Consider the following 27,900-nt stretch of genomic DNA (forward strand, 5'->3'; position numbering starts at 1 on the left):
TGGGATCGTACTATGCACCAAAAGCTTTCCGGGTTCAATTCCCAGAGAGGGCACATGGAGGGCATGCAGGAGGCATGCAGGAAGAAGCTGATGGATGCTTTGCTCTCACATTGAAGTTTCTCTCTCTCTCTCCCTTCCTCTCCCTCTAAGAATCAATGACAATAATAATTAAAAATTTAAAAAGAAATTGAGATTACACTCACGGCTTAAAACTGGAATGGCCAAAGTAGGTCTTGAGGCAAATAACTTGCTTTTCATTGGGTGCTGGTATTGAATGGTCTTAAAATAAAATAAAATAGGTACTTATGTTAAAATATCCTTTCAACTTTTAGTAATAAGCTCATGCAAAACAGATACTATGTATCTATCTTTGAATACGGTGAGAGGGAATAAAAGTTTTATTTCACTGGCTTCTTGTAAAGAATATAGTGTTAGGTACCAAAGGTTACTATTTTCTGTCTTTTAAATCCAACCTATTTGGTCCTCTGGGCACCAGTCATGACTCTAGGTAAACACCTTAACAATTACCTAATTCTAAGGATTAGAACTTTATTAAGGTTCACGCTTTGCCAGCACTGTAGAAAAAAAAAAAAAAAAAGATGTTTTGGAATTTGCTATCCTTCTAAAAATCAACATTAGACCCAACCATGGCAAGTGATACACCAATCCAAATTTCATAATATAACCAACTTTCAACTAATAGTAACAAGAAATTAGATTACAGTCACAAATGAAATCCATCGATTAAATAAAATCTTCATCTTAGTTACCACTCCACCTTATCTTTGACCAAAATTCTCACTGCATAGCACAAGGGAGATATGCTAACTTTACTGAACTGATTTTCATTTTCTTCTCAAGTTGAAGGGTTTAGAGCGGCCAAGAAAGAGCAATGCAAAGAATCAAGATAACTCATCTCTAAACAAATGAAAAGTCTTTATTATACTTCTCAGCTTTAACAATTCTAAATAGAATGCTAAATTGATTTGGAGATAACATATATTTATTTAATTCAAGAAAGCAAGGGGAAAACATTTTTTTAACATCTTCATATATTTTCCACCTAGAAAATGTACCTTAAATTTCCACATTATAACATTGATAAAATCTAGCTCTAGAGAGTGTTCTACTTTTTGAGAAGATCCATAGTTTATCATAATAGATGCTATTACATCACTTAAATAATAGGAGGTTCACTTAGTGATTCTTACTCTAGTTAGTATACACAGTATAATAATCAGTCTATTTTGCTATTTCACATTGTGCCACTTGTTTTAAGTAATAAGCTCATGCAAAACAGATACTATGTATTTATCCCATCTATCTATATTAAACCCTAATATGCAAATCGACCAAACGGTGGAACAACCAGCAGAACGACCAATCGCTATGACACACACTGACCACCAGGGGGGAGACGCTCAACACGGGAGCTGCCCCCAGCCCACAGGCCCCAACTAGTGGCTGCAGCGGCAAGGGCAGGGCCAGCGAGCAGGCAGTGCCAGGCCAAGGCGGGTACGAGCAGGGACCCAGATTATCCTGCCGGTCACCCCACAAATCGGCCCTGATCACTGGCCAGACCTAGGGACCCTACCCATACAGGAGTTTCATGCACAGGGCCTCTAGTTTATAATAATATTTAATATCAGTCATTAATTCTTTACTAATAATTTATAATTTTGACAAAATATAAAATTCAGGATGAAAAGTTTCATATCACCACAGCCACCAAATAACACTTCTATTACTTTACTTTTATAAATAGTAAGATTGTGCTTTATGAAAACCAAAGCACTAAGGGATTTGATGACAAGTTTATAGAAATTAATCAACTACATGCCACAAAACCCTTGACCTCCAAAACATTTATAAACTGGACCCTAAATTAAAGTCACTGGTAGGTATCAGAGGTGAGTCATTTCATATTACAGTGCTTACCTTCACTTTCTTCTTCCTCTTCAATAGCTTCATCCTCATCTTCTTCTTCTTTAGGAACATCCAGATTTCTTTCCACATCCATGCATTTTGAATGAATTGGATCTACTGTGTGACTATTTAGGTTTTCTAAAGACTGGGAGTTTAAAAATAATTTTAAAAGCAAAACCATAGACAGTGTAGTATCTTTTTCACCAAACACAAAAAGAGTATTATTAACAGAGCCTACAATTTTGCTCAAAGCTGGCAGATGTGCAAGCAATACCACAAAAGAACATGTGTGCTCTAATTTAAATATGTGCTCAAAAATGGTTTCTAAGGCATAGGCCAAAGATGGAATACCTTTGGTATAAACAGAGGTCATTAATAGCATATAAGGAACTGTTCCTAGGGAAAGTTATCATAAATTTTGAATTTATATGATTTAAAACAATTTTTCTTCATCATATGTCCATGTTTTCAATTCCTAAGCGGTAGATGTGGATTTTAATATTACTTTTGTAATGAGTTTCTCTATATTTACACGTCACTCATATTCTTTTTGAGTAAGAATAAGGTTTAAACTATAAGCAAACAAAAAATGTGTTTTTGATATTGTCAAAACAAGAACAAAAAGATTCAAATACTTTTAGGCAAGAAATATTACAAATGTAAAATAAAGTTTTTTTGTTTTTATTTTATCTGACAATAACTGATTTCCTTTCCTAAATGAAGATTATGTAGTTAAAGACTGTTAGGATATTTCAAAATTGTTTCATTTGTAAAATTGTTTTACGGAGAAGTGACAGGAAGAATTATTAAACTACAGTTCTAAGTTTCTCCTTTTATTAAAACTTCCATTTAATAAAGTTGACTTTAAGGTTTTTTTAAGGTATATTCATCTCAGGCCTGGAAAAGGAAAATAAAAGTTCTGTTCCTGATTTGTTTATTCAAGTTAATAAACATACTAGAAAAGCATTTTAAAAATAAAGTTCTCTCACATGAGCACCAAGTTGTCATCTAAGAGATTCCATATATAACATGCTTATAGAAGTCTACAAGTATCCTATAAATTCACTACCTAAACAGCATTTTTCAGAGAAATGGTTAATTAATAAAGGAATATGATTTAGCATTTATGTGCTATTATTACTATTAGCTAATATTTATTAAACACTTTACAAAATGCCGGGCTCTACTAAGCTCTTCAAAAGTAATATCTTAAGTAATAATTACAACTGTTAACTTAGTATCTAAGAGGCTAAGAAACCTGCTCAAAGTCACACAGCTAATAAGTGAGATGCTGGAATTAACCCGCATCTAAATTTAGAATTCACATTCCTAATCACTACCCAGTACTCTGCCTCAAAACTAAAGAATCAGGAGCCTAATCTCATTTCATTTTTAAAAAATATCACATCAACCTAAAAATAAGAAATAGTAAGTATGCATAATTGTGAACTTCTGCATTTCATTTTCACTTAATTTGGCTGAATTCAGACTTTTCGTTCTCACTATCATCCTTGATTCACAGACCTGACCCAAAAAACTAGAGGTTGGGTGAAGAGGTAGAAAATAAACAAATTATGCCCTAGCCAGTTTGGCTCAGTGGATAGAGTATCGGCCTGTGGACTGAAGAGTTCTGGGTTCAATTTCAGTCAAGGGCACATGTCCAGGTTCGATCCCCACTGGGGACATGTAGGAGGCAGCCGATGAATGATGTTCCTATCTCTCTCTCCCTCTCCCTTCTTCTCTGAAAGCAATAAAGATATATTAAAAATAAACAAATTACCTATAATAATAAAAGCATAATATGCAAATCAACCGAACGGCCGAATAGCGGAACGATTGTCCAGACAACCACGCTATGACAAGCACTGGCGCCAGGCCAGCCAAGGCAGGTGCGATGCGATTGGTTAGGGGAACCCTGCCATCACCACACGATCACCCCACAGAGGGAGGCCCAGGCCACCGGCCAGCGGGACGATCAATCGAGGGGGAAGAGAGGGTGGCGGTGGACATGGGCAGCACCAGGCCAAGGTGGGTGCAGGCGGGGGCAGGGCTGGCTGACGGCAGCTGGAGGGAAGCCCGGGTCCCAGCAGCCATGGGGAAGCCAGTGCTGGCAGCCGGGGGAAGGAAAGCCTATCCTTGCACTAATTTCATGCATTGGGACTCTAGAAAAACAGTAATTTCCTTCTGCTAACAGGAGAAAACGGAACCATTTACAACATTAGAAGATTATATATAACTAGAGGCCCGGTGCACAAAATTTGTGCATGGAAGGGGGGTGTCCCTCAGCCCAGCCTGTACCCTCTCCAATCTGGGACCCCTCGAAGGATGTCCAATTGCCCGTTTAGACCCGGTCCCGGTGGGATTGGGCCTAAACGGACAGTCAGACATCCCTCTCACAATCCAAGACTGCTGGCTCCCAACTGCTTGCCTGCCTGCCTTCCTGATTGCTCCTAAACGCTTCTGCCTGCCAGCCTGATCACCCCCTAACCACTCCCATGCCAGCCTGATTGATGTCTAACTGCTCTCCTGCCAGCTTGTTTGCCCCCAACTTCCCTCCTCTGCCAGCCTGGTCACCCCTAACTGCCTTCCCTTTACAGGGTTGATCGCCTCCAACTGCCCTCCCTTGCAGGCCTAGTGCCTCCCAACTGCCCTCCCCTAGAGGCCTGGGTCCCCCCCAACTGTCCTCCCCTGCAGGCCTGGTCCCTCCCAACTGCCCTCCCCTGCTGGCCATCTTGTGGTGGCCATCTTGTGTCCACATGGGGGCAGGCATCTTTGACCACATGGGGGCAGCCATCTTGTGTGTTGGAGTGATGGTCAATTTGCATATTACTCTTTTATTAGATTGGATAGAGGCCTGGTGCACGGGTGGGAGCCAGCTGGTTTGCCCTGAAGGGTGTCCCGGATCAGGGTGGGGGTTCCCTTGGGGTGTGGAGCGGCCTGAGCAAGGGGCCTGTGGTGGTTTGCAGGGCAGCTACGCCCCCTGGCAACCCAAGTGGAGGCCCTGGTATCTGAAATTTATTTACCTTCTACAACTGAAACTTTGTAGCCTGGAGCGGAGCCAAGCCTCCTGCTCGCTCAGTGGCCGGCAGCCATTTCTGTTGGAGTTAATTCACCTTCTATAATTGAAACTTTGTAGCCTGGAGTGGAGGCCTAGGCCAGCCAGGGCAGGTGGAAAGCTCGGCTTCCAACATCGCTGGGGGCAACCCTAGCCTGCTCTCTCCAGCTCTGTGGCTGTCGCCATTTCTGTTTGGATTTGTTTACCTTCTATAATTGAAACTTTGTAGCCTTGAGTGGAGGCTTAGTCCGGCAAGGGCAGGCGGAAAGCTTGGCTTCCTCCATTGCCTGGGAAACCCAAGCCTCCCTCCTGCTCTCTGTGGCTGTAGCCATCTTGGTTGGGTTTATTTGCATACTTGCTCTGATTGGCTTGTGGGTGTGGCTTGTGGGTGTAGTGAAGGTACTGTCAATTTGCATATTACTCTTTTATTAGGTAGGATAAACATAAAATATTCACAGTAAGTAAAACCAGAGAAAGAAAAATGAATACTGAATGTATAAATACAGAACTTTTGTATAAAAGCGTATACACATGAATGGCAAGAAAGAAACCTATTTCAATACTGGAGAGCTGAACCACAACCCACCCTCAAGGAAAAGATTAAAAGAAAGTGACCTAAAAGGGAACACAGAAAACATATTAATATATTTTTTAATTTGTAAAACTTAGTATACTATTATTAAAACATTATTCATAGAACATATCCTATATAATAAAAGCCTAATATGCAAATCGACCGAACGGCAGAACAACCAATTACTATGGCATGCACTGACCACCAGGGGGCAGACGCTGAACGCAGGAGCTGCCCCTAGCCCGCAGGTCCCAGGCCAGCCAAAGAGGGGGCCAGAGGGCCCCCCAACCCCCAATCGCCCCACCGGTTGCCCAGCAAAGGGAGGCGACCGACGGTGGTGGGGGGGCAGGGCCAGCGCCAGGCCAGCCAAGACGGGTGCCAGTGGGGGCCCCCCTGATCACCCTGCCAGTCGCCCCACAGATCGGCTCTGATTGTCAGCCAGGCCTAGGGACCCTACCTGTGCATGAATTTCGTGCACCGGGCCTCTAGTAAAGATATAAAGAACTATGAATTGAAAAGCAAAATCTAATGTTACATAATTGATAGCAATCTCATTGTGGTGGAACCAGTTTAGAATTAGGTAATTTTTTAGTTAATTAAATGTCCTTTTGAAAGAACTGGAAGTAATTTTCCATAATTTTAAACATACCTTAAGCATCTCCATTTCTAAATCTTCATCACTTTCAATTATATAAGATGTATCTTCTTCATTATCCTTGGAAGATAAATCCTTTTTTAAAAAAAAGGATTTAAAACATTAATTTCAGTTTCATTGACTCCATACCTGTCTTCTACAAAATATTCTCTTCTCTAAGATAAATTTATAATACATATTTATATGTTTCTATGATAGAAAGACAGAAGAGAAGGAGGGTGGTAGGGAGAAGGAAGGAGGAATAAATATAGAAAACAAAGAACCAAATAAAGAGAGAAAGAAATATAATTGGAAAGATTAAAAAAAGATACATTAACAGACTTGAAATAAAGCCCACACTACAAATGAGAACACAAAGTGTCAAGCTCAACTATCATTAAACAATGTCAAACTGTGTTTCCCAAACTTTTTGAGCATAAGAAACTCTTTGCAAGTTTGAAAAATTCTACACAAAGTCGGGACAAATCTATGATCATAAAAATACCTTTAAGTAAATCAGTATTTTACAAATAGCATCTATATATATTTGAAAAACAATGTCAGATAAGTTGTTTATTTAGCTACTAGAGGCCCAGCATGCACAAAATTGTGCGCGAGCTTGCGCCTCGCCCCGAGAGCCGCTGCTCACGATAGGGCAGGGCAGGGGGCTGGGGGAAGGGGAGGGGGCGGCGAGAGGTACTCAATGCACCTCCTGGTGACCAGTCTTTGGTCGTTACGGCGTTACAACCACTGGGTTTTTATTACATAGATTGCTGATGTTTAGATATGAGGAAACTTTAGAATATTGTGGCAATCCCCAGAAAGCAAGTGTCCAACGGCACACGAATCTGCACAAAAGATGGAAGAAAGACCACCCAAAAATGTCTAATCTTTAAATTTTAAGTAGGAAAAGAATGTAGAACCTTAATTAACCCCAAAATATTAAGCTTAAAATTTTTTTAACTCTTTTACATTTTAAATTAGGTATTTCATGGATAAATAAAAAATGCTACTAATTATTACACAATAAAAAATGGCAATAATTAGGGTAAATGATGTCAGTCAGATCATGAAATCCTGATCATAATTCTGTATCATTATATGAAACATCATTTCAAAGTATACATATAATATGAAATTTCTAAAAAATTAAAGGGTAACACAGATGTTAGCAGAGATAGCTATTAGGTAAAAGGCAGGAGAAATGCTAAAATAGCAAATTCCAATAAATGTGTGCTCACACTATAAAATCTTTCCACTGCAAAACTATAAGATGCTGCTTATTATACTAAGTCGGAAGGAGCAAAATATGGCTCACAAGCCAAATGCAGCTCACTTTTTGCTTTTGTTAATAAAATTTCATTGAACCACAGACAAGTTCGTTTGTTTACATTTGTTAATAGCTGCTTTCACACAAAATGGGCAGAATTGAGTAGTTACAACAGAGTCTGTGCGATCTACAAAGCCTAAAATATTTACTATGTGCCCCTTTACATAAAAATATGTGCCAACCCCTACGGGTGAATCAAAATTGTTTTCTCTTTATTTAGTACCTCAGGAGATTTGCAAGTAACATCACTAAGGTTCTTTTCCTGAGCCTGCTGTTCCAAAACTTGCAGTTCATATTCTGTAATATCTAATGACATTAAACGACTTCCTTCTGTATTCTTGTTCAATGTATTGTGTTCTAGTCCATCTTCTCGTTTCACTTCATTTCCAAGCACATTTTCTCCATCCTGTATAATTAAATTATCAAGTGTTGTGTCCCATGTCTCCTCTTGCTTCTCTTGTACTCCACCAGCTGGATCTTCGAATGGTAGTAAGTTAATATTAACGCTGGACCTCGGTTCGGTCTCAGTAGAACCAAATATCACTTTCCTCAGTGAATGCAGATTTTCTGAAATATCCTTCAATAGTATAGAAACCCTAAAAAAAAATTTAAGAAAAGTTAATTCAGCTTAATTGCATAAACTATAAGGACAAGTTTTAATGCTTTTGGACAAATAGCTTTCTAAACTGACCTTTACTTCAAGGACACTCTGTTTTGTTTTGTTTTGACTTTTCAATTATACATTGGATTAAAGTTGCTCTTCATTCCCTATGCCCGCTGTAGACTTATAGCTGGTAGGCTACTCTCTAATCAGCAATGCACCTCTGCAATCAACAGTTGACTTGTATGTTTATTAAGTGCAGCAGTGTTTGATCCCAAACTAATTGTTTATACCAGTCATACTTTTTATCACAATTAATTAAATGTAAATGACAACAATGATACATAACCACTAAAAACAAAAACACTATTTCCTTGAGTTCTAAGTTGAACATATGGAAAGACTTAGCAAATTTCCCTTTAAAAATAAGTTCTCTTTGATTAACTGTAGTTCAAATAACTATAAAAATTTGGAGGACAAATCTTAGGAATCTACATTCAGATTGCTTCAAGGGTCTTAAGTTTTCACTCCATTTTAAAGAAACTGAAACTGGAAATTATAGATGATACACATGGATATGTTTAAACAAGAAACACCCTGCAAAACTCCAAACATCAGGCCTCTATTTAATGAAAACGCCATGATGCATAACAGAAAATTAGAAATACATACACATTAATACGTTAAGTTAAAAGAAAATGTTTATGATCCCAGGTTTTAACCTTATTTTTTTCAATTTACTGATTAAACTAGTCCCAACTGTAACACATAAGAGTATTTATGTTATAATTCAAAAATGATGATGTTTTGTATCTTCAAAAATCTGAAAACTAGACACAAATTCTTTGGAATAGAAAAAAACTTCCCTTCAGTGGGCAATTATAAGAAGTGAAAAAATATGAAGAAGATATATAGAATAAATATGAAGTGAATTTCTTAACTCCTTAAATATAGTTGCTAATATAGCATTTTAACTAAGTGACTTTAAATGGCTATTTATAAACTGGTTAACTGAACACAAAGCCACTGCTAGAGTATAAAATGAGACACACTATCTTACATATTGGTTATAGGGCTTATTAAAGCAATTTTTAGTTAATAAAAGTAGAAATTAAAGGGCGAAAAGGGAATCTGGTGAGCAAAGACATGTTATACAATTTAACTAATGCTTTTGTTTATCTTCTAGTTTTTCTGAATTATAATCAATACTTAATATTACATGACTTTTTATTAAGTTTATTGGGGTGACACTACGTTTCAAGTGTACAATTCTATAACACATCATCTGTATGTTGCACTGTGTATTCACCACTCAAAGTCAAGTCTCCTTCTATCATCATATATTTAACCCTATTTATCCTCCCCTACCACCCCACCCCCATTCCCCTCTGGTAACCACCATATTATTGTCTGTGTCTATGAGTTTTTCTTTGTTCATTTGTTGTTTTCTGTTTCATACCCCACATACAAGTGAAATCATATTGTCAAAGTGACAATAATCAAAACAGCATGGTATTGGCAGAAAACAGACACACAGACCAATGGAACAGGACTGGTAGCCCAGAAATGAACCCACATATATACTGGGAAATAATTTTCGACAAAGGAGTCAAAAACATACAATGAAAAAAAAAATCCTCTTCAATAAATGGTGCTGGGAAAATAGGAAAATCACATGCAAAAGAATGAAACTAAACTGCTATTTGTCACCATACACAAAAATAACTCAAAATGGATCAAAGACATAAGTATAAATAAATACATAGAAAACACAGGCACTAAACTTATAGGCCTTGGTCTTAGAAAGGATTTTATGAATTTGACCCCAAAGATAAGGAGAGTAAAAGCAAAAATGAATGAATAGGACTATATTAAACTAAAAAGCTTCTGTACAGTAAAAGAAACCATCAACAAAACAAAAAGGCACTCAACCAAGTAGGAGAAGATATTTGCAATATCTAATACCTAGAATAAGGGGCTAGCATCCAAAATATATGAAGAACTCATACAATTCAACAATAAATAACAAATAATCCAATTTAAATATGGGTAGAGGACCTGAACAAATACTTCTCCCAAGAAGACTTACAAATGGCCAACAGATACATGAAAATGTTCAAATTCAACTATTATATGGAAAAGGCAAATCAAAACCACAATGAGATACCACCTCACACATGTCAGAATGGCTATTATAAAAAAAGACAAGAAATAACAAATGTTGGAGAAGTTGTGGAGTAAAAGGAACCCTCATACACTGCTGGTGGAAATGTAAATTGGTAAAGCCACCACAGAAAACTGTATGGAAGATCCTCAAAAAATTAATAGAGCTACCATAATAGATAGCCTCTTCTGGGTATCTACCCAAAAAGTTCGAAAACATTTATTCATAAAGATATATGGGCCCCTATATTCATTGCAGCATTAATCACAGTGGCCAAGGCATGGAAATAACCTAAATGTCCTTCCATGGATGACTGGATAAAGATGTGGTACATACGTATATACAATGGAATACTACTCAGCCATAAGAAAAGATGAAATACTACCATTTGCAACAACATGGATAGATCTGGAGAATGTCATACTAAGTAAAATAAGACAGACTGACATGACTTTTAAAGTTTCATATTGATGATTCAAATAAAGATTTGATCATTTATGGGGATTTCATGAGTTATTTCTATACTGAAAGCACCGTTCTAACCGCACTCCAAAGTTGGGCTCAAGCTTAAGTTGCCAAAGTCAACATCAAAAAAATCAAAAGCAAAATTAAATTCAAACCTAAAAACTCACTAATTCTAACACTCTAAAACTCTTCAAATCTTATAAAGATTATTTATCATTAATACATAGATATACAAATATAAGACCTGTATGTAAAACATTAGTAGGAACAGATATGCGCCGCAGTTTAATTGTTAAATGCATGGGGAACGCTGAGACATATAAACATAGCAATAGTGACACAAAGATCGACAAGCCTGTAAGGGCTCATTTATTCCTGTTAACATCAGAGAATAACACATTTCATGTAGGGTAATTATTTACTCTAAATACATCAAAAGGTGCACTGCTTTCTTCAATAATGCATAGGATTGCATTATTCCTTCTTTCTAAGGATTATTATTATGTATTTTAGTAGCCTACAGACAACCTCAACACCCAGCAGAATGTCAAGTACATAAAGGCAATACCACAAATATGTATTGAATTTAAATCAATGACTAAATATAATGACAAACCAATACTTTCCCAGGTCCACTGCAGCATAAAGTTGTTCCCTAGTTAACAAACCTCAAACTGCTCTATTTTAAGTGTTCTTAAATTTTTATAGTTTTGTCCTCCACTTTGGAGCTAATTAAATATAACTTCCAGCTGTTGTCAGGTACATATCATTCCTTATCCATACCTGGTCTTTATTTTAACTGGATATCTAAGCTTGTCAAACTGTGTCTATCACAGAAAGCAAATATGCTCTGACTGTGGCCTCATGTACTCCACTGGAAATACAGAGTTAAGTGAGCTTGAATTCATGTTTATTGCATGTATTTTGGCTGTTCAAGGGCCTTTTTCGTTCCCTTCTGGTTCTGAGGTATAATCTACATAAATGAGGCATTACTGTAGACTTATTATAAAGAACCTGAAGTCAGGGCTTTAACTAGTTCTTGTTTTGACAATAAAACTTTACAAGATGTATCTTTACTAAAAATGAACCTAGTATTTTCTTTTTTTTTTTTTTTGAACCTAGTATTTTCCATTCTCAAGTTTTAAGGGAACCTATTTGTCTTTGGCATCACAAAGCAAAGCATTCATAGATATTTTAATTGCTAGAAAAAAATAAAAAAGGTACGTAAACATCATGGAGGGGGAAAATGAGAGGTATATCTTTCCAAAAGTCTCAAAGTTACATAAAAACTACTAAAACAATATTGCTAGGAGGAAAAATGAAAAAGAGCTGAATTTCTATATCATATTTGAAATCTCTCTATCAAAATATATCACACATGTCATCCAGCAGAGAATACATTAACATTCATTTGTCAGTCAGAATTCTATTTTAACTAACTGCTTCATATTTCTACAAAGTATTTCTGCCTCACAATTATATTGCCACATTGCAAGTCATTCACTGTCCCAGAGCAATCCTGCTTTTAGAGATTTAACAAGGAAGCCATTCAGCAATTACGACTAGGTCGAGGCCTGGTTCCAAAAGGAGATAGCTACCCAGCACCAGTCAGTCCTATGTCCTATGTCTATTAATCCAAATACTTCAAGTTAACTATTTCATTAGCTATAAAATGACCTTTTAAATCTGAATATCTCTTATTCTAATAGTCTACTGGTTGGGTAGAATTCTTACATAATAATGAGATAATAATCAGAATAATGAAGCTAGTAAGTATATGAGTTGCTTTTACTTATAGATTTCAAGTGAGCAAACTATAAATATAATGAAATGAAAGATGCCCCAAAACACAAAGACAACTTTGGATAATAAATATTTTCCTTCACATGGACTTAATCATTTAATTTTGCTTTGCCTCCTAAGACATCCTACAAAGCAGACAGAAATACCCTAAACTTTTTGATGCATAATTTAAAACTGGAAAGATAGTTCTCAAATTTATACATGGGTCTGTGTGCCTGTATTTGAGCAAACTTATATAAGTCTACCTTAATGAATAGTAATTCTTCATATGCAATAAGAATTAATAGAATTGATTTTAAAAATGATGTTTAACCTCTGGGGGTTTTCCAATTTTTTAAAAGTGTCAGGAAGATGCTTAGCCAGATCCATCATCTCCTCAGAGATTGAAGTCAATTGTTTCTTCACATCACTAGGTAGTATTTCTTCCTCTGGAAAAAAGAGTCAATATCAATTTGCAAGCCACAAAGCAAAGATATTTATTTAGTCATTTATTTAAACAGTATTAGGGCTTACATTTTCATTTTCTTTCTTTAAATAAATGGCAACAAAAAGACCTCCTTATCCTGTCTCCAAATCACTTCACTTCCCTTTCAAATTTTACTATTTAAATTTTAGAATAAATTCAACATGATTTGCATTCATACATATTACAACCCAGTGGTTATCAACCAGGGCAGAAAGGAAATATAGGAATGAAAATCTGAACCCATCTGCAGTATTTTAAAATCAGAAATTAATATAATACCATGTGGGCTGCTTATTAAATATAGTTTGGTAAAACAAAGCCTTACCCAACAGCCATTCCTTACTGCCCTCCTTATCAACAAAATAAAATGCAAGCTTTTCTAACCACTGATCATCTTCCAAACTCTCATCTTCATTCTGTCTGGCACATATTCTCCATTTACACCACAAAATCTGCTCTTATTTCCCAAACTATTCCCCAGCTTAGAATTTCTTACTCTTCATTACCAATTCTCTTGTCCTTCAAAAAGTCCAGCCTTCGGAGGCATTTAACATCGTTATTTCTGGTTGCTGAAGTTATCTTATGATCTCAAAATCACATCCTCTCATTCACGGAAGAGTTTTAGCACCTGGCTCACTGTCTTTCCCTTCACTACTGCTCCTGTGATAATTCCTAGCGATTTCAACATTCACAGAGATGCTCCACCTAAAAGTGTAGCATTTTCAGTTCCTTAATCCCTCCATTTCCAACTATCTGTTCCTCAACTGACCTCAGCCACCCATTCCCACAGTCATCTATAACAATAAAAACATAATATGCTAATTAGACTGGACATCCTTCCAGATGACCTTCCGGACGAAGCCAGGGCTGCAAGAGAAGCCCAGGTCCTGGGTGCCAGAGGGAAGCCAGTGCCGGCAGCCCGGGGAAGGAAGGCCTACTCTTGCACAAATTTCATGCATCGGGCCTCTAGTGACCTTATAACTTCCAATGAAGTCACCACTTCCAAACTTTAATTGTAAGCATTCCACCCTCTGAAGACAACATGCTCTCTTTCTTTCAAAGATGCTTTCCCCATACAATAGTTCTCTCACAGTTTCAGAACCAAATCCATTGACTCTACCTTTTCCTTACCCATTATCCTTCCCACTGCCACTCTGTACCATGTCTTACTTCTCTTGCTTACCCATATTAATCATTCCCTTGTATGGACTCAGCTCTTTTGCTCCTTCATCCCTCCATTGGTATTTACCTGGATCAACCCCTTACTCTAATTAAACCCAGCTTTTTTACCTACTTGATGCCTGGACCCAAACAGTTGAATAGATATGAAAATAAAACACAACTATGATGACTCACAAATAAAACAAACTACGATGAGTCACCTCACTTGGTTTTAAATTCATGACACAGACCTCCCACTTTCAATAATGATTGTTAATCATTCTACATTTCCCACTTCCCACTCTCAAGATGACTATTTCATACTTCTTTTTTTTTCTCCAGCCTCCAATATCAGCTTGTCCCTCCTTTCACTCAGAGAACAACTCACCTCTTATTTCACTAAGAAAATAGAAACAAGAAGAGAACTATCTCATCTTCCCACCCCCAATCTGCCAGTTAGTCTGTATTAGAATCACTACTCCCATCTACAGCAAAATTTCTTGAGTCGTCCATACCCACTGTCTGACTTTTCCTCCTCCCATTTTCTCCTAAACTGACTCCAAGTGACTTTCACCCCCACCAGCACAGCTGCTTTTGGAAAGGTCACCAATGGCCTCCCACTGTCAAATCTAATAGTTAATTGTAGTTCCTCATCTCACTCAAACTCTCCAAGGTATTTCAAACAGCTGGTAACTTCCTCCTACTTAAACCGTTTTCTTCACTTGGCTTCTGAACACACCTCCTACACCTGCTCCATTATTACCAGTCCTCTCAGTCCTCTTTGCTGCATTCTCTTCCTCCTGGATAGAGTCCTCTTTGCTGCCCTTGCTGTCAATACTTGGGCCTCTTCTGTTCTTTACTCCATTCACTCCCTATTTTATCTCACCCAGTTTCACTGTTTATCTACCATCTGTATGATTGCCAAGGTTACATCTCCGAAGTCAACCTTTCCCCTAACTACAGAATCACATTTCCAACTAAGATATCTTCTAAGACATCAAAAAGCATTAAAATTTAGCCTGCCCAAAATGTAAAACTACATTTTTTTCTCACCAAAACGTGCTCCTCCCCATAATCTTTCAACTAACTGATCCTTCCCTTCCATTCACTCAGTTAATCCAACCAAAATATCTTGATTGTTCTCCTGGTCTAGACATCTCGCCCCTTAAGCAGAATTCATTAGCAAATCCTTCACAATATAAACCTTCAAAATATATACGGAATCTACCACTTCTCATCTCTATTGCTAACAGCCTAATCCAAACAATTATTATCTCTTGCCTAGACTATTACAATAGCCTCCTGACTGACTTCCCTGCCTAAACACTTGCCCTCTTATAGCAGCCAGAAAAAAATCCTTTTAAAATAAAATTTTAATCATGTCATTCTCCTGCTCCAAATCCTGTAAGGGTGTTCCCATCACTTATCACTGTATTTATTTTAATTAATAAAATATGAAGTCAGATTCATAGCCTATAAGGCCCTAAATGATCTTCTGGCTCAAGCTACTTTTCCAGCCTCATTTCCTGCTACAATCACCCTTACTCATTTCACTTGTTATATTCACTATTCCTCACACAAGGCAAGCTATCACCCTGAGAGGCTTTGTTCTTTCTTCCCTCTATGCCTGCTATCTCCTACCCTCAAATATCCATGTGGCTCCTTCCCTCCCACTTCGTCAAATGAAGTGAAGGGGCTTGGTCTGTTTCCTTTGGTGAATTTCCCCAGCAACCGAAACAGTACCTGAGCCATAATAAACATCCAACAAATATGTTACAGAAACAAATATTCCCTTTCCAAACCAAGCTTCTAAAAAAAAAGTTGTTTTCACCTGTTTCTCACATTCCTAACTAGTCCTCTGTTCATGTTAATATGATTTCCACACACACCATTCCACTACTCCACTAAGATTATCACACCTTCATATACCAAAACCTATGGACCCTTTTCTGTTTTATTGGTACATGCCCTAAATGACCACTTTCTCATTGAAATACTCTTTTGTCATCCAGTACACCAAAGCTGCTGTAGTAAAAGGTTACAAAAAATTGCCATGTTGCCAAATCTAATTATTAAGTCCCCAGTTTCTCAAACTTTCAGCAGAATTTAAAACAGTTGATAACATCCTCCTACTCAAAACATGTTCTGCACTTAGCCTTCTGCACACCGCACCTCCTAATTTCCTTCTATGCCTATGGCTACTCCTCTCATGTCCCCTCCTCCATGCGAACATTATACTGAGAGTTTCTCAAGCTTCTTAGACCCAATTCTTTTCTTTTTAATCTATAATAATAAAAGGGTAATATGCTAATTAGACCAGACATCTTCTGGACATCATTCCAGATGTCCTTCCTGACGAAGCCAGGGCCAGAGGGAAGCCAGCCTGGGTCCCGGGTGCCTGCTGGCGGGCGGAGGAGGGAAGCCCAGGTCCCGGAGGGAAGCCAGTGCCGGCAGCCGGGGGAAGGAAGGCCTACTCTTGCACAAATTTTCATGCATTGGGCATATATATATATATATAAAATTGATTTTAGAGAGGAAGGGAGAAAGATAGACAGAAACATCAATGATGAGAGAGAATCATTGATTGGCTGCCCCCTGCAAGCCCCCTACTTGAGGGGATCAAGCCCACAACCTGGGTATGTGCCCTTGGCCGGAATCGAACCTGTGACCCTTTAGTCCAAAGGCCGATGCTCTATCCACTGAGCCAAACCGGCTAGGGCTTAGACCCAATTCTTTATCTCCAACTCCCAATTCTTTATTTTTAACTCAAACTGTCTTCCAAGTTACAGGCTGTATATCTGAGTGTCTATTGGCTACTTCCATCTGCTATCACACAGGCTCCCTTCATTTAATATACATAATATCAACTGTATGACACCTCGTCCCCAAATATTGCTCCAACTCTTCAATGCTCTTCATCCCTGTTGCTCATGCCAACAACACAGAAGTGATCCTTGACACATGGCTCTTATCTTCAACATCAAATTCAGTTGAGTCTACTGCTCTATTAAATCTACTCTGAATCAATCCACTTCTCTCCATCCTCAATACCAGCAACCAAGTCAGGTCACCATCACCTCTCACTTGGATTACTGGCATAGCCTCCTAATAGGTCTTCTTCCCACTGGGACCCCTGCCTCCTACAATCCATTTTCTGCTCTACGGCCCAAGTTATTATTTAATGTAATTCATGTCACTCTGCGGTTTAAAACCCTCCATAACTCTTAGGAGGAAATGTAAACTCCTTAACATGACTTATGTGCTTTTCTTTTTCTGCCTCTGCTTCATTCCTTACCCTGTCATATTCAATAGTTCATCACACTGCACTACTTTCAATTGCCCAAAGATACCATGATTTCTCTTTACCTCTGAAACTTTGCACCTGTTACCTCCTGTGTCTATACCACTTTTCCTCTGCTTTTCAGCTAGCTAACGCGTGCTCATAGGTCTTGCCTTAAATATCACTTTATCCAGAAAATATTCTCTATTACCTCCAAATATGCACTGGATGCCTCTCCCATGTGCTAACATAGCACCTTGTTTTCCCACATCAAAGGACTCATCTAACCACATTGAAACTACCTTTTTTATTCATCTTTATCTCCCACAAAACGGGAGGTTATCCTTTCAGAGAACAGATTCACACTCCTGTATCCCCATATAGTAAAGCCACAAAGCCCCAACTATAGAAGCCTAATAAGCAGCAATGCTACAGAGTGAAAGCAGGAAGTCCTGCTTTGCCACAGTAACATGCTGGAAACCCTAAGCCTTGGCCAAATAGTTGTTAAGCTAATGTCAAAACTGCTCAGTACTCAAGAAGTTGTAATAATACAAAACACTTTGCACAGGTGTGAATATTGTCTTTTTTGAGCCAAACCTCACAAAAGAGCAAAGTCAAATTTTTTATTTTTAGATCATAACATACCTTTATTTATGGAAAACAATTGCACAGCATCACCCAAAATTTGTAATTTTTGATAAATGATGAGACCAGCCTATGGGAAAACAGAAAAATGAAAAGAGCATACTAACGATCACCAAAATTATGACCCATCTTTACAAAAAATCCAAAACAATGATTCCCAAAGCACCCAAAAAGCTAAATTCAACCCATTATGTTATGCAAAGATATAAATGTCTTCGTTTATTCACCACAACAATTATGAGAATGGAGAAAGTAGGCATTCACTGAGTTTAAGTTCTCATGTTTTAACATCTAATATCACAAGCAGGTATCCAACCAAATAACTCAGAAATGGAATTTAATAAAATACACTCAAGTAAGAGAAGTATGTTTTGATTACAGATATCCATTACGCCTATTTCATTAAATCAGCTGAGAGTGTTAATAGGTGTAAAAAAAACAATCCTTCTTCTGGCTACTGTTGATAGGAACAATCAAGTCATACTGATTTTTCATAAATAAAAATGCTACAGAATTTGAGCTAGTTCTCAACAAGTTTTATGATTTTTTTAACAGAACATAAAGGACAATTATCAACCTATTTTCCAACAAAACTGAATTTTTTTGTTTATAAATAGTTTCTATTCTTAAAAAAATAGATGCAAAAAAAAAGGGGAAACAAGATATTCATCTACAAATGGAAGTATAAATTAGGGAAAAAGAAATTCACTGAGACGTAAAATATGCTTCTTGGAAAAAAAAATACTGATAGTGCTATATATAAAGATAAGCCCAGATTTCACTCCATACCAATATATAAACATGAAAATGCATCTGACTAACAGCAGTAAAAACTAAATCTGGAGGCAATTTTTCTAAATTTACCACATTTTAAATATAAATATATGAAATAAGGCCAGCTTCCATATAGAAACTGTCTTGTAATTATTTTTATTCTCAAGATGCTTATAAATCAAACATATCATCAATAACATTTGTGCATACTCAGTCCCAGCTTATTCGCCTTTCATGTTTTCAGAGAACTCACATTTTTTACATACAGATTGGACATTATTTTGGCTTCATGACAATAAAAATAACTAGCATTGAACAATCTGCTGACTGGTACTTGTTAATTAATATTGAGACTTAACAGCTTCACTGAATGCCTTCCTAACATTTTTAATGCCAAACTGATTTAAAATATCTTAGTTGAGTTTGTGCCACTACCACAAGAAAATTTTTCTAAAGTAAATTATTTTAGGTTTCGAATATACATCATAGTCTGAAGATCTTTGGTACGTACATAAGCATCAGTAGCTGCATACAGTTTCTGGACCTCAGTGAGAGGATAATTTTCCCAATTGCTACAGCGGATAGACTTGTCTTTAAGAAGCTGTTTACCGAAGAGGTGTTTAACCAAACCATTGAGGCTCCAGGTCTCCGTACTTCTTAGCTAGAAATAATGAACAACCAACATAGCAAAAATTACTCCCTTCTATTTTCATATATTCCTAAATACCACCAAATGACCATGCCATATATAAAGTTGGAAATATTATACAAAAATATAAAGCATAGTCTTTAATTTTCTGTCATTAAAAACTTCATTTGCAGCCTACATTATAAGAATTTAATTCTGGAATTTTCCCAATGTAGGTATTAAAATTCTTAGGCTGTAAAACTATTGTTCATGGAAAACTATTGAATAGATTGGTATGCTTTCTACTTCCCAGCGAAATGAATATTTGGCTAAATATGAGAATTTAACCTAATGACTATATTAATAAAATATGTGAAATATGGGTGATGGAATTGATGGTCAAAGTTCTACTGATGGTAAGAGCATCCTACCACAAGAGCTGCATTAGCCTCTTCCTTTAAAAAAAATAAATAAATAAAGGTACTAGGTATTGATATAAATGGATTAACAAAATAAACTTAAAATACAGTATTTAAATTTGAAAATATGTGAAACAGTACTAATATGGGGAGGTACCTACTTAAAGAAACTATTTGTTAAGGCAACAGATTAGAACTGAAGGCTCTCATTATGAAACACTCATTTGGGACTTCTTTATTACAAAATCATACAGCTTAAATTATTTTTTCAAAAAGTCTAACATTCAGATAGAAGCGACATTCTATGAAACACAAATTTATCTTGTTTGTGAAAATAATATATGTATTATCACTACCTTTTCATTGGCAACATCTGTTAGCTCCACAAAACTCTTCAATTTGATGTCAAAGTCTCGTAGAAGTTTCCACTGATCTCCTTCAATTCCAACACCGACCTTTTTAATTGCTTCATTTTCAAGCAACATTTTTAATCCCTGAGGAAAAACTGTAACATTTTATTATCATTTTCATAGGTTCTATCAGGTACGATGGATTTATTTTCTACTTCTGACACATTATATTTTTATATTTGTATTTATGTTCATGTTAAATCAAAATTCAGAAATACATTCACCTTGAGTATTCTCTTTTTTACCTAAAGCAAAAAGCCCTGATTGATGACAAGAGAAACAACTAGTTTGAATGCTACCTCTGCTAACACTAGTGGTATATTTCTGGTCATTTGCCCCTCTAAACTCCAGTTCTTTACTCTCTAAGTAGGAATAATATCAATATCTGAAAGAGATGTGGAAATTAACCAGAGATATGAGTGAATCAGGTGGAACATAAATACTTAAACATAAGGTAATGAAAGAAGTGCCAGCTAATTCAAGAGCTTAATTTTATAGGGAAAATGTTAACAATATAATTATCTACAACATAAAAAAATGAAACAAAGAGAAGGGATACCAACCTGACATAGAGGAAATATGAAACAAGTAACATTTGCTCTCTGACACACACAACTGAATTAGTGCAACTCTGCTCAGTTTCCCTTTACTGTATATTGGTGGCCATTCCATGTCGAATCCTACCACATCTCCATCAGACAGACTCATGCTACAGGGGAAAATAGTGCAAATTAGTTATGTTAAAAGGTCAATTGCTGCATAACTAAAGATGATATTCAAAAAGTTAAAAGATAAGCCACAGTTGGTAGAAGATATCTATGATACATACAACTGCTAGTGAATAGCCAGAAAATATGAACAAGTCCTTGAAAAGTTACACAAAAAAACTCACACAAATAATCCAGTGAAAAAAGGAGAAAAACATGAACAATCAATTCCCAAAAGGAAGTCCAAATGGCCAATAAAACCAAATAAACCCGTTAACACATGAAATCTGACTAGAAATCATAGCAATGCAAACAAAATCTATACAATATCACAGCTATCTGACCAGCAAAAGTTAAAGCCGTACAACATCAAGTGCTGAGAAGGATACCTACCAGTGGGACCACTCATATAATGGTGAAGGTTTAACTTGACAATCTCTAGCTAAACATGTATAAACACTATCACCTGGCAAGTTTTTCTCATAAATATATGAAACTCTATGTGCACAACCAGACAGAAATGTCTAAGGATGTTCATTACGATACTGTTACTACTGATAAAAATGGAAACAAACTACATTTCCATCAACAAAAGAATGGAAAAATTGTGGCATAATGAAACAATATTAAATAAAGGTTAAAACAGAATCATATATACCAAAAAATCTCAAAAACATAAAATATTGAGTGAAAAAGACAAGTAGCCAAAATATACATATAAAGTGAGAGCATTTTTTAAAGTTTTGAAATAGGCAAACACTATATGATATTTTGAAGTCTAAGATCATGAATATTATAGCAAACATGTGAGGGAATGATAAACATTGACCTCATGAGTAAAGTTATCTCAGTGGGCTGTGGAGGGGAGAATCAGAAAGGGCATACAGGGGGCTTCAGCAATATTTTATTTCATTTCTTAATAAAGATTTGAAGAAAATGAATATTAAGATTTGATAAAGCTAGGTGAGATATATAAGTAGTACTTATATTATTATCTATTACTGTTTATATTGGCCTGTTTCACAATTTTTTAAAATTAAAATGCATTTTAAAAACAAATTTCAATGCAACTTCTACTTTGGGTAACGATGGAATAACAGTAATCAGACATACCTTTCTTCCCTAAATAAATAAAAAATTGGACAAAATAGCCCAGCCAGTATGGCTCATTGGTTGAGCATCAACCTATGAACCAGGAGGTCATGGTTCAATTCCCAGTCAGGGCACTTGCCCGGGTTGGGGGCTCAATCCCTAGTCGGGGGTGTGCAGGAGGCAGTGGATCAATGATTCTCTCTCATCATTGATGTTTCTATCTTTCTCTCCCTCTCCCTTCCTCTTTCTGAAGTCAATAATTTAAAAATAATAAAAGTGTAATATGCTAATTAGACCAGACGTCCTTCCGGACGAAGCTGGGGCTACGGGGGAAGTCCGGGTCCCAGGTGCCAGAGGGAAGCGGTGCCAATAGCCGGTGGAAGAAAGGCCTACTCTTGCACAAATTTTGTGCATCGGGCCTCTAGTAAATAAATAAAATTGGACAAAACATATAAACAATAGTTTTCAGACACTTGTCAATAGGCAGTACAGGACTGTGCTCTCTGAGAGAAGGGAAATAAAGGGTGAGCCCTACGGCCGCCCAGCTGTCTGCCTGGAACACTTTCCAGACAGCAAGAAGGGAGAAGATCCAAAGCAGAGCACTGAGTTGGGGAGGCAGGGTCAGGGCCAGAGAGGTTAAGGCAGGGGAAGTTGTGGGTGGCGTTCTAGAGAGGAGGAAACAAGGTGGGTAAGGACATTCAAGCACAGAAGTAAACTATGAGGCTGGACAAAGAACAATCAGTGAAATTAAGCTTAACAATTCCTAGGGCTTACATAGAAATAAGAGGCATTCAAGTTCAGAAAAGTCAGAGTGGGGATTCTTGCTGATCACCTGGAGCATTCAGCAAAGACACCAGATGGCTCACACCTTATTACATGGCTAAATTACCCCCAAAGTAAAAGCTACTGTAGAAACCTACCCTGGCAAAGCTTAAAAGTAAACCTCAAAATGTAAAGCTGATACTGCCCATCAGAGCAAAGCTCCTTTCTTTGAAGGAAAACAACAAAATCTAGCATTCAACAAGATAAAATCATAATGTCCAATCAAAAATCCCCAGCCATGAGAATAAACAGAAAAATGTGACACATAAACTAGTATAAAAATCACTTAACAAAAGAAATTAGAATAATGAAATTTACAGACAAGAACATTAAACGGTTACTATAAATATGCAGACTATATTCAAAGATTTAAAAGAAAACATAATGCCTGGCCGGTGTGGCTCAGTGGTTGAGCATCCACCTATGAACCAGGAGATCAAAGCTCAATTCCCAGTTAGGGCACATGCCTGGATTACACACTCGATCCTCAGTATGGTGCATATAGGAGGCAACCAATTGATGATTCTCTCTCATCGTTGATGTTTCTTTCTCTCTCTCTCTCTCCCTCTCCCTCTCCCTTCCTCTCTGAAATGAATAAAAATATATTTTTTAAAAAGAAAAAGAAAACATGAATATGATGAGAGCCAAAATGGAACATATTTTAAAGTATATAAGTTCTATAGAGGGAAAAATACAATAAAAATTCACAGGATGGGGTAACAGGTCAGACACTACAGAATAAGTGCATTTGCAGTCATGGTAAAAGAGACTATATACATACTGAAACACAGAGAGAAAAAGAAAGAAAAACAACAACAACCAAGATTGAAAGGAAAGAGAGCCTCAGGACCAATGACATAGTATCAAGCTATCTAACTTGTGTGTATAGAGAGTGCCAGAAGGAGAAATGACTGTTAATACTTTAAATTGAATTATTGCAGTGTCTTATATTAACAGTCATTTCAAATATTATTTTAAGGACCATTTGCTGTAATTGCTGTTAACTAAATTCAACAGAACCGATCACAAACATTATTTAATACTACTATGTTGGTATCCTATATAATAAAAGGCTAATATGCACATTGACTGAACAGTGGAATGACTGGTCGCTATGATGTGCACTGACCACCAGGGGGAAGACACTCAATGCAGGAGCTGCACCCCTAGTGGTCAGTGTGCTCCACAGGGGGAGCACTGATCAACCAGAAGCCACGCTCATGGCTAGCAAGCACAGCAGTGGTGGCAGGAGCCTCTCCCACCTCTGCGGCAGCACTGAAGATGTCCATGGGAAGTGGGCCTAAGCCGTCAGTCAGACATCCCCCAAGGGCTCCCAGACTGCAAGAGGGAGCAGGCCAGGCTGAGGACCGTGCCGCCCCCTGCACAAATTTCGTGCACCGGGCCTCTACTTTTAATGAAATATAAAGGGGCACTTGGAGTTTGAATAATTCTTGCATTTTTTCCCTAAGTTGGTGAAATAAACATAATATATTCAGTAGTTCTATCTTAAGTGTTGAAAGTAAAATAATTAGCTAAAATAGTAAAAAGGCTTATGAATGAACAAATAGGCAAACAAGTAACTTAATTCAGTAACTTTAAGTTTTTACTTAAAGAATTGAAACTTATTAGTGATATTCTACATGTATAAATAATTATCCATTGAACACACCTCAGCTGCAAAACTCAGTATACTCCAAATATTACATTAGTAATCTTCTAAGGTCCAAATTCCAATGAAACTAGGAAATTCAAGTCACTTACCTTATATCTTCTGATAGGAAAGAACAATCACTAGGTTCATAACTGTACACAATGGATCCAGTGAATTCCAAGTACGGGAGGTTATCTTCAAAAACACTCTTCTGAACAGATGCCTTGAGTTAAACAAAACGCCAAAAAGGCGCAAATAAAGTTCACATTAAATAATAAATGTTCATTGAAATAATAAAGCTCCCTGAAACATTCGAATTATAGTTCTAAGTTTTAATAAGTAATACTTTATAGCCTAATGAAGTCATAAAGACAATGTAACAAAGATAAAGCCATCCACTGTAAAGTTATTTTTCTAGCAAGTGTATTTGCAAACTTCTAATGCTATTTCCATAAAAACATTTATTTTATTGATTTTTTTTCTGTAATTATATTAGTACTAGAGGTCCAGTGCACGAATTCGTGCACCAGTGGGGGTCCCTCGGCCTGGCCAGTGATTGGGGCTGATCAGGGCTGTCTCACCCAGTCCCAATCAGGTCAATGGGGGCCAACCATCTGGGGAGGGACCGCGGGAGGGCTCCAGGGCATGTCTGGCCCTCTCGCCCAGCAGCAAGATAACCTACTGGTCAGAGCATCTGCCCCCTGGTGGTCAGTGTGCATCATAGCGACTGGTCAAGCAATTGACCAAACGATCGACACTTAGTATATTTTCTTATATAGGATTCTAGATGTAATAATGCTGCCATAAAATGCTAAAGACTGGTTGGTGGGTCTTAAATGTATGAGGACCTAAATTTGCTCAACCATAAAAATTCAGCAAAGTAAATATTGTCTCAATTATATGAATTGCAACAAACTAGTAAGGCAACCATGCAAACTAGATTAAAAAAAAAAAAAGGAAAAGTACAGAGTAAGAATTCTCATTTTGTAAAGCCAGGTGAAAGGTAATCCCATTTACTCATTCAATGACTAGATTCTTGTTCATTTACACAATAGCTACTCTAACTTCAATAACAACCTAAAGTTTAAAAAAGGACTGACTAACTCACTTTATAGTCAGTTTACATAAATTTCCCATCTGAAGGAAAAATTGATGAACTGCATACCTTTCCTTCTTCTACAGCACACCTCTTATTCTGCATAGACATCCATTCAGGAAGTTTCCGCTGCTGTAGAGTTTCCAGTTGCTTTTCATTCATCTTTAAAAGGTTTTGTTGCAAAATCTAAAAAATAATTACTCTGTGAATAAATAAATACAATCTTGGAAGAAAACTCAGAGAGAGAGGCCTGTTGCTATACTAAAGAACCAAACAACACATACGTAGAGTCAGTTATAGCATCTGGGCCCAAATCAAAAAAAAAAAGAAACAGATTCAATATATCAGATCTAATAACTATACATTTGGCATTTCTTCTTTTTAAAATAAGTGAGCTGGTTTAACTGACTTCTTAAAGTTCTAGTAATTTCAAAATCTTATTCTATGATTTTAATTCTTTCAAAGTATAATCTTTATCTCATTAACAATGAGAATCCCTGGGTGTATAAATTGCTATAAATTTTTTGACTTCTTTAATTTTCTTATCAACTGACCTAAGATCTAAATAAACTCAGCAAACAGATTTGTTCACAAGTCTACTTGAAAAGGAATTCTGAGACAAATAACAGCTTTTCTATATTAAGGTGTTTTCTTTTCTTTTTTTCGTTTTTTCTTATGCTCTTGGCCTAGCAAGTGAACAAGTTTCCCTAAGAATAAGAGTTTGCTAAAGAATATTTTTTAAAAACCTGTTACTAGCCTTGAGGGATCTCCTCAATGTAAGTGGAACTTCAAGAATGGTTACAGAAAACAATGAATAAGAGAACCATACATATTCACTTTGTTAAAGGTAAAATGGATCCATGCGGTCATGTGACTTACACTAAATTGAAGCAGCCTTAATTCTTAATAAAATTTTTCAAGTCCCAACCATTTCAAATTTCTATTAAAGGGGCAGCAGCTCTGAACATACACCTACCGATTCTTTTGATGAAATATGAGATTGATTTGAAATAAAACAACTAGTATTTTTTAGGGATACGTATTATTTAGGGATAGCCTGTCATCCCTATTGATGTTTAGCATTATAAACTCTGAAGAAATTAAACAATATCCAACAAGTATCCATTTTAATTGCTCATTTTCCTAAGCATAAACCCCAAAACTGAGAATACTGAAAATATATGGAAGGAAAATTTTCAAGATTACTTTAGCAAAATTTTCCATATAGAACAAATTCCACCACTCTCATGCATTGGGAGGGAAAGGGTTAATAGCAGGCTAGTAGCTCCCTACAAGGCAAAGAAGGAATAAAAGACCTCAACCAGCCCAGGCATATTAGAGCAGGATCCTGATAAGCCAAGGTTGCAGTTAGATTTCAGATCAGAACATATATAAAAATCAACCAGTGAATGCATAAAATAAGTGAAATAGCAAATCAATGTCTCTCTCTCTCTTTTCTCTCTCTCTCTCTCTTACTCGGCCTCCTTCCCCCCTCCTTCTCTTCCCTCCCTCCTTCCATCCCCCCTCCCTCCCTTCCTCCCTCATTCCTACTCTAAAAATCAATGGAAAAAATATCCTTGGGTTTGGATTAACAACAAAAACAAACAAACAAAAAACAAAGGAGATCCCAAAACCTAAATAACTTCCTTTGTGCAATTTTTTGCACACATTGCTCAAAACTGTTATTACAAAATCATAACATGTCCTAATGCATAAGAAAATAAAATTTTTAGAATCTGTGTCTAACCACTGGGGTTCCTCCAATAAAGGAATATTCTATCTGTACTTGGTGCTTGCCTGTATTCTTTGAATCATTAGCAAAGTTTGGTATTGGGTAAAATCTATGATTCACTGAATCAGAACTGACAACTCACGCCTTGGGTGTTACCACATACATTATATGTAATAAGATAAAATATGTAAAAATGTATATGCTTTATTCACTGCAAAGCATTATACAAATCTTAGTGGTTATTCTTGAGTTTATATTTGCCACAAATGAAAACCCCTGACAGGAGAATCAAAAGTCGGTCCTCAAGTGTGTGTTTTGTATGTGTGTGTGTGTGTGTGTGTGTGTGTGTGCATATGTGGTCTGTTCTTAATCTTAAAATATATTTTATAAAGCTGGAAAACAAATTTTTGCTACACAGAGTAGATCATTTGCAAAACTGCCAGAAAATTGAGATTTCTGTAAATA

General features: G+C 36.8%; 1 protein-coding gene across 1 annotated transcript in view; it reads right to left on the bottom strand.

The window, feature by feature from the left end:
* Nucleotides 1–25,883, bottom strand: part of WRN (WRN RecQ like helicase) — a 98,170-nt gene extending 72,287 nt beyond the window's left edge. The window contains exons 1-11 of the mRNA XM_054720061.1: nucleotides 25,773–25,883; nucleotides 24,718–24,830; nucleotides 20,899–21,044; nucleotides 20,282–20,430; nucleotides 19,390–19,539; nucleotides 18,105–18,174; nucleotides 12,866–12,980; nucleotides 7,743–8,115; nucleotides 6,205–6,285; nucleotides 1,939–2,071; nucleotides 204–279 (exon numbers count right to left, since the gene is read on the bottom strand). Coding sequence (XP_054576036.1) covers nucleotides 204–279; nucleotides 1,939–2,071; nucleotides 6,205–6,285; nucleotides 7,743–8,115; nucleotides 12,866–12,980; nucleotides 18,105–18,174; nucleotides 19,390–19,539; nucleotides 20,282–20,430; nucleotides 20,899–21,044; nucleotides 24,718–24,830; nucleotides 25,773–25,865 — 1,499 coding nt within the window. The 5' untranslated portion in view covers nucleotides 25,866–25,883. The remainder of the gene's footprint in view (nucleotides 1–203; nucleotides 280–1,938; nucleotides 2,072–6,204; nucleotides 6,286–7,742; nucleotides 8,116–12,865; nucleotides 12,981–18,104; nucleotides 18,175–19,389; nucleotides 19,540–20,281; nucleotides 20,431–20,898; nucleotides 21,045–24,717; nucleotides 24,831–25,772) is intronic.
* Nucleotides 25,884–27,900: the final 2,017 nt, after the last annotated feature.

This window comes from Eptesicus fuscus, chromosome 8 (assembly GCF_027574615.1).
Source record: "Eptesicus fuscus isolate TK198812 chromosome 8, DD_ASM_mEF_20220401, whole genome shotgun sequence".
Lineage (NCBI taxonomy): Eukaryota > Metazoa > Chordata > Mammalia > Chiroptera > Vespertilionidae > Eptesicus > Eptesicus fuscus.